The 8,030-nt window shown below is 36.7% G+C and overlaps 1 protein-coding gene across 1 annotated transcript; it reads right to left on the reverse strand.

Annotated features, from left to right (window-relative positions):
- Positions 1-794: 794 nt before the first annotated feature.
- Positions 795-7,706, reverse strand: RIPPLY3 (ripply transcriptional repressor 3). The gene is made up of 4 exons (XM_050892019.1): positions 7,666-7,706; positions 5,718-5,787; positions 2,172-2,239; positions 795-942 (listed from the first exon to the last, which is right to left on the reverse strand). Exons 1-4 carry the CDS (start codon positions 7,704-7,706, stop codon positions 795-797), a joined length of 327 nt encoding a protein of 108 aa, XP_050747976.1.
- Between the last annotated feature and the right edge of the window lie 324 nt (positions 7,707-8,030).

The following is an 8,030-nucleotide window of genomic DNA, read 5'->3' on the forward strand; positions in this document are numbered from 1 at the left end:
GGTCAGTTATATTAAAATCAGTTTCAAGCACACTAAGCTATAGAAATAAGATTTGAATATTGTGGTGAAAACAAAAAAGTAGCACATAATGTGTGTTTTAATGTGTCATTAAATTAAATCATAGTTTTTAATCAAGGCTGGCTTTTTTTCTGACTGACAAAAATACACTTTTCTGATTACAGGCGGAAATCTGATAATAATGACAGGACCCCAGAAAATATCATGACTGTCATTTAGAACTTGTCTTGACAGAGGGTTATACTGGAAATGGATTAGGTCAATTTGGCATACAGCATTTATATCAGAATAAATATGCCCCATGGAGCTAATAAGCAATAGTCTTTGCATTTTAAATAATTTCTTGCTTAATTTCAAACATTGTGTTTCAAAGCCTTCGGGTTATTTTGGGGCTGTACATTATATTATTTTGCCTCATAATCCTATTTTAATTTTATCATGACTGCAATGTAAAAAATAGTGAGTAACTAAGTACAGTGCTCTTAATGTTCTTAATCCACATTACTTAAACCAACTTGATTTAAACCTTATAATCTTTTGTTCAGCTTCAGGGTTTTATTTAAAAGTTTCTCAAAACACAAAAGGATTTCGTCTTAGTTTCCAGTTGCATTGACTCATTCTTCTTGGTAAAATAGTTATAAATAGTTTTCTTTTGAGCTTTGATGTATTTCTTTGTTCAGTCAGATGTTTGTCCATAGGTTTCTGAGAGTTCTTTTTTTATCTCTTGATTTTTTAATTTTTATTTTGTGTTTGTCAAGGCTGACCACTGTTCATTATTAGGCTGAACAGATTTCTTCTTCATCTTCCTCAGAGCTGGCATCATCATTGTAGAAGTGAATTGTAGCTTGTACTGGAAAACTTGCCAGAACCTTCTCTCCGATGTTATTAAGAAACTTTTGGGATTTGGACTTGGGCAAATAAAGTCTAATAAGAAAACATATTTTAAGAGAAAAAGTAAAACTATGTGGTGCTTTCCCAGCTAAACTAGCTTGAGTATTAAAACCTATTTTTATCTTTCTTTGGAGAGAGAAAAATCCTAGGGTTCCTTGTCTTTTAAAATAAAAGTTGCTAACTAAAAGATACTGTTGATTTTAAGTTACCTCAGTTGCTTTGGGCATATTGTGTATTGGATTTATCTAAGGTCCCACCCTGATAAAGTGTTGCCAGGGCAATGATGCGTGCTTGAGGTGGTTTGGTTTGGTTTTTAGCAGAGTTCAGAATGCAAGTGTCCCATGCGACTGGGGGAAGTTTGAGGAATGTTCTGGGATTCTGGAATTAAGACACCAGGTTAAGATTGGGGTGGGTTGCCTGTTGCACAGAGGTTGATCTTAGTGGATTTTGTGTCTCCAGGTGGAGGAGGAGGTGTACACTGAGAGAGATTTATTTCAAACTTCATATTGTTTTGTATTGAAATCATAAATGTCTTAATTGACGTTTCGGGTTTTCACCAGCTTTCCCGCTAAAGCAAAACTTACGTGGTCTGTATACATATGTGTTTTTGCGTGCATATGTACATACATCTCTTCTTCTTGGTTCCACTTTGGCCAGTTTTCAATTAAATTTGACAGTGATAAAGGTCATACAGAATTTAAGCTTCTACAACATTTATAAAAAGAAGTGCTTGTAAAGAAGAGGGATATTCCATTAATTTTCCTCCTCTAAACAAAAGTCCAAATCAGGAGTTTCTACATCATTAAGCCAAATGTTGGTGAAAACCCTCATAAATCCCGCAAGCATAGGAAAGGCTTTACCTGGAGTTCAACTTCTATTCAAGAGCAAATTTAAGCAACCTCAAGACACAGATCCGTAACAAGTCACATTCCATTAGCAGCTGTTCACGTTAATTATTTGGGCTTTGTGGGCTTGTTATCATATTAATAAATGTAAATACAAATTTGATGAGGCAGAAGAACATTGTTTCTTTTAGGATTACTTTTTTCTTATTTTCGTTATTAGCATATTGTTTCAGGTTCTGTTCAGCCTGGGCTTCTTTCGCCTTGGAGGGATAAAAATCTATGGAGTGTGGTGAGTAGTTAAACTGCATTACTAAAAAGAGATACTCCAGAGACAAACTGATACTTCTCCTGAGAAGGAATATGTCTTGTCTTGGAAGGTGTCACTTTTCCTGTATCAAGTGATAGGATTTAACTCACCTCACTGGATGTTGAAACCCCAGGGCTCCTTTTGATCTAAAATTTATTAGTTGACCATCCAGTTCTGACTGTAAAGAAACATATTTATTATTTAGAATAGGCTAAAAATGAAGATTTCACTTTTTTCTTCTACAGGTAACTATAAAATTCTACAGTAATGTTGCTTTGTTTGCTGTGCTGCATGCTGCTTTACTCTGACTAAGCGTACTTCAGAGAATGTATGTGCCCACAGTCTGCCAATAGTTGCATATTTAACAAAGCATTTGAACTTGTACATTTTATGAGCCATAAAGCCATGAAGCTGTACATTTTGCTTAAGTTCTTACGGAATATCTATAGCGACTTGTGAGCTAATAACACCACCAAATGGAAGTTCAGTGATTAAAGGATTGGGAGGTTAGGGTTTTATAAAATACCTCTTTAACTACACTAACTAGTAGTTTGGAGTTGGAATGCTCAAGTCGGCAAGCTTAACCGTAATCAAAGATCACACAAGCACACTAAGAGTCCAAACAGTAAAATCAAGAGACAACTGGCATCTCATATTTCTATGCAAACAGCGATTAAAAAACAATCATTTTTATACAACAGAGTAGGTAGCAAAAATATATTTTAAATATCAAAATTAAATTTAGCACAGAATAAATTCCTTCAAATTCAGGTCACAATAAAAAACAATAATTTGCAAATGTCAGCATTACTAAATCCTATTAAGGTCATAAACCTGGAATGTAAACCTGAAAGCATCTCCCAAAACCACTGAGCCCTATCACTTAATCTTGTAGGCATGTATTCTCTTCCATATCTTAACATAAGAAGACTTCTTTTTTCCTTCTGTTGCTATAAACTTGATGTTGCATAAAATAGGAAGATTTAGCTTCGCTATACTAGAACTTCTAGTGAACAGAATCTAGAAACCGTCCACTTTGCTACAAACAGACAAAAATTACTTTTGCTACTGTCAGAGCAATTCATCTATCTTTCTGAGGAAGTAGGCTTCAGCATGGATATTTTGGTGGGCCCCAAAAAGCCCTTGGGCTATGGACTGAACAAGGGGTCCTATAGAATTCTCTTTGTACCTTTTATGTTGGCCTATTTCTCTCATACCCACCTGTTTGTCTTGCAGCCAAAATGATTTGTCTTCAGGCTGTTAGGGTTTTGTTGAGGGTTTTCTGTGTTTAATCAGGAGACACATTTACTTTGTTTCCACAGTACCTAGTCAAATGGACTCCTGATCTGGCTGAACATTGTAGATGTGATCATAATATGTGTTAATACCATATGTTATTTTTCTCCTTTCATATTTACATTAAAATAGTCTTTTTTATCTTTAATGACCTGTATTTTCTACTGTCTTCTCTTTGGAATACCTATTATTTTTTAATAATTATATATGTAATAATACATATTGATTAAACACACATTACATTTTTTCTTTTCAGACTATAATACAGCATTTCTGAAAAGCAATTCTGATAAAAGCCAATTAATTGCAAAATCGAACTCAGTTTGTATACAGCAGAAAATGTTCAGTGTTAATTTGTATTAAGTTGTAGATATGGCAATAGTAACTTTGAATTACTTTTCACGGCTTTTCTTCAAACAACGTATTTGAATTTAGGTAGTAGAAAAAGTGTTACTTTTTATATAAGGAAAAGTATATTATGTATAGGTAACTATAGGGTATATTGTAATACATGGTTTTGGCAATAGAGGTAAAATTATTGGTTTAATTTTTTTTACCAGTACTTTTATTTTTTAGTGCTTTGCTCTGCATCTTTCAATTTCTCAGGTTAGATTCTTGTATGTATATTCTTAAACATTTTTTTTTAATTACATAGAGAATATTGAAACTTTTATTTGCTTCACTCTCCAGTGTTTGGAGTGTCTACTGATCTGTAAAGCATTGGCACTTGTATGTATACATTGCAGAAAATAAAAGTAGTCAGCATGCAACTAATGAGCAAAAACATTGTGCTCAATCCATCTTTGAAGGCCTTCTGCTAGAAACCTCAGTAACTTTGCTGAAGAAGATACCTCTTGCCTTCCACAGCTGTGGGATCTAGGTATGCTTTAGTGAGCACCTCTTCCCACCTATGCACCACACAAAGTATCCAAGCATCTTTCCTCAGTTGTTGTGACCCTGTTAAAAAGCATGTGAAAGGGCTCCTAAAGCCCTCCTTCAGCCCTCATTAGGTCCCAAGCTACAGAGGCATCTAGGATGCTGAAAGCGTGGATGGGCCATAAGGTATGGATGAGAAGGATCTGAGAAGCTTCTGGCAGGAAGGGGAAATGTTAAAAAATTGAAACCGTTTCAGTTATATTTGGCTTGAAACAATGCCAGGCTGTTAGCACGAATGTGGAAAACTTCATACACGGTTTGTTTTTCTCACACAAGTGGGCAGAAGCCCAAGTGTGAATTAAAACTTTCGGCTGGTTGAATAAAATTTTCTACGAAAAAATAACCTCAGTAATAAATCACAACTTCCTGATTTCAGAAACCTTAGTTTCTTGAAATCATCACTGTAAGCATGTACTCTCATGAGAGTAAGACTCCTCTCATCCTTAGCAAATTTGCAGGTGCCTCTGGCAAAGCTTGGAACACTGCTGGGAAGGACGTTCTTCCGCAGGCTTTCCCAAGACGCCTGCCAGGAGGAGTGTGGCACTCCCTCAGATCTGTACAGTTACAACCTCCATCATCAGCAGACAAAAAGTACAAGGTAAAAAAGTGTTGCACGTGTTAGAATATAGTAGAAATTGTGAGTCTTTAAGGACTTGCACTGAGGAGACTTGTTGTCTTGACTTGCTGAGCCTTTGGTAAAAAGCTGCAGATGTAACTGTGGATTGGATGCTGCAAAAACTTGTGCAGGTGCTTAAAACTAAGCACGGGAGTAGCACTATTTCAATATATTTTTTGAAGTTCACAGCATCAGGACCTATGTTGAATGTGCTTCAATCTCTATTTTTGTTCTTTGAACCTAACAAATCTTCCTACGTAAGTAAAACTAATAATCACAGTGTTTTCAAAGGCACTTGGCAGTAAGAGCTACTTTAAAATCCAGTTTTCTGTTGACTTCCTAGCTGGTTTAGCTATAGCAACATCCCTCCCAAAAAACCAATCAATAAAATTGTGCACCTGAAAGTATGTTTTTCAAATTTCAACTTAAAGTCATTTTCACTCAAACTCCCCCTATATACAAAATATCACATGCAGACTAGGCCTGGAAATTTCAAACAGAGGATATTCTTATTTTTACAATTAAGAAAATAAAAACTGCTGTTACAATAAGGATTGTTTTGAGTAAGCAGTGCTTTCTGCAGCTCTTTAAGAACTGATGATGATTCTATATCCGATACAAAATTAGAGATACTCTTAACCATTATCATGTACAGAACACTGTAATTTGAACCATATTTTCTAACACTGAAGAAATAACCTGAAAGAACAAATGAATAGATGACCAAGCCTCACTTCCTGTGTTCAAATAGTTTCAGTTTCTGCACCTGTTTTCTATAAGGGTTATTTTCTCCAGAATTTAGTCTCACCATTTGTTGATTCTCTGTCATCTCACCATCTCTTGCTGTGAGCATCCAGGGCCTCCATAAAGCAGGGCTGCTGAAAGATTAAGATAGAATAGCGCTCCCACAGTTAATTCTTTGTGGTAATATCCATACAGTACAGCTCCTTTTGTTAGATCTGCTGGCATCTTTTGAAATAACATGATTTTTTTCTTTTCAACACATTTTGATTTGGTAAATCTGATTTCTATGGCAATATTAGTCTGTCTTCTGTCTACAATCTGATTAAACAAACTAGACAGTCGCTTGCACATTTTTAACTAAGGTGCCATTTCCCTTCAAGATTTCACAACTCAAAGTGACTGCATTGAACTCCAAATGATGTTGTTATTAATACCGAAATCTTTCTATTTATGCAGCTCTGCTACAAAAGAAAAAGTAACCCTCCCTCTCTGACAGTATGTCTAAATACAGATTCCATGTCGTCATTGAGTGGCTGGTTATTTATTGAGTAAGCAACTCCAGCATTAAACTGGCATGGGCAATCTGATTAAGAGAGCATATGCAGTGGTGGATGCTATATCTGCCTTGTGTTTGGTGGGGGGACTACAATTATGGATGCTCTTTTTAACAGTACTTTCCATCTCTGCTGCTGTGTAACAGATCCATACAGCTGGGGAAATGGAAAAGTGCTTTCAGATATGAAAGATAAATAAACTTAAAAATAATAATAAATCGGTTATCACAAGCTTAATTTTCATTTACTTCCATTCATAAGTAAGTTCTGAAATATTTGACTGAAAAGGATAAAATATCGGCAAAACAGATAAAATACCTGTTCTAAAAGTGAAACGTTTTCAGAAACATATTTTGCCCTTGACTTCTGAAGTTGGAAATTGTTTTCCGTTGCCTATTCAATGCCAAGATCGTTACATTCACGTGATACTTACAGACGGAGTTTTGAAAGGAAAGCTGCTGACTGAGAAAAGTCTCCCTGCGCCTGCCTTACCTCTCTGGGTGCTCCCGGGGCCGGGGCGGGTGCTGCTGCTGCTGCTGCTGCTGCTGGTGCTGCTGCTGCTGCTGCTGCCGCTGCCAGACGCCCTGGGAGCGATGACAGATGCGGCCCGCTGCAGCCTGGAGCCCGAGACCTGCAGCTGCACTCTCCATGGCATTTGATGGTCTAAAGCCTGTGGCAGGCTGGGGGCTTGCCTGGGCCTTTCAGCCCCTCCTTTATCTTAACTAACTCCCAAATACTACTTACCTAAAACAAACACGGCCTCAGGTAAAAGGAGAGAAACGTCCTTAATGAGATTTCTTTCGACCCCCCCAAACAGTTCAAAGATAGGGCTCCCATGCTGGCAGGCTGTCCTGGGGAGAGCACTGCTAGGGAAACAGAGGCTTTTTGTTAAGTTTGGTTAGCAAATCACATGGAAGATAATCCGCGCCCTTTATCTTTCTGTCGCTGTTTTACGAAATCCATATTTGCTCTATATGAAATATATGATGTAAATACTCTTTTTCATGTCTTGGGAAAACTCATCAACATCCTGTCCTAAAAAAGTGTAACAGAGACTCGAAGAGAATTTTAAATGTAAAACAATTTTTTAAATGACTGAAGTCTTTTCCTTGTCCTAACTTTAAAAGGGAAAAAGATACCAAAAATTAGTGAAGGTGAGAGGATTTAAAGACAAGCCTAATGACTTCCTCAAGACTACAGGGATATTCTTTTAATTTGATTGCTATTTGATGGATGGAGAAGAAAGCTTACGCCAAGAAAGATTACTTTGTCTATCAAAGAATAAGGGTTATGAATGCCATCGCTTCGAGGAATCTTTTATTTCAAAGTATGCAATATATGCTTTAAGCCTACAAAGACTGCATAGAAACAGACTTCTTCCAAGCTTTCTTCCCACTGTTTTCATTCATAACATGTATTACTCATAGCCTGTTACATTATACGAGAACAATTTATTACCTGGTGGGTGACATTATCTGATTTTCATTGTTGTGGTTCATTGCTACAGTTTACTTTGTTTCCTTTATTTGGCAACTACTGCAAAGATGTAAGAGGATTATAAGAACCTAAAGCTGAATCCTCTTGCCACTGGTGCTGTTTACACATTGACATCAAAGGGAACAGATTCAGCTCCCAAATATAATTGGTTTCTACTGTGAACTTTCTTTCCAGAGAGAGAAAAATAATGTCGTTTACTGAACATGGAATGTCCATTGATTATTTAGTATGAATTAGGTCCCTTCTAGCTGACTTAGCTGAAGAAACCATCAAAACAGTCAGTTTGAGAGGACACTGAAAATTCTCAGTGGGAGTCGGATCCCTCC

This window comes from Gymnogyps californianus, chromosome 1 (assembly GCF_018139145.2).
Source record: "Gymnogyps californianus isolate 813 chromosome 1, ASM1813914v2, whole genome shotgun sequence".
Classification (NCBI taxonomy): domain Eukaryota; kingdom Metazoa; phylum Chordata; class Aves; order Accipitriformes; family Cathartidae; genus Gymnogyps; species Gymnogyps californianus.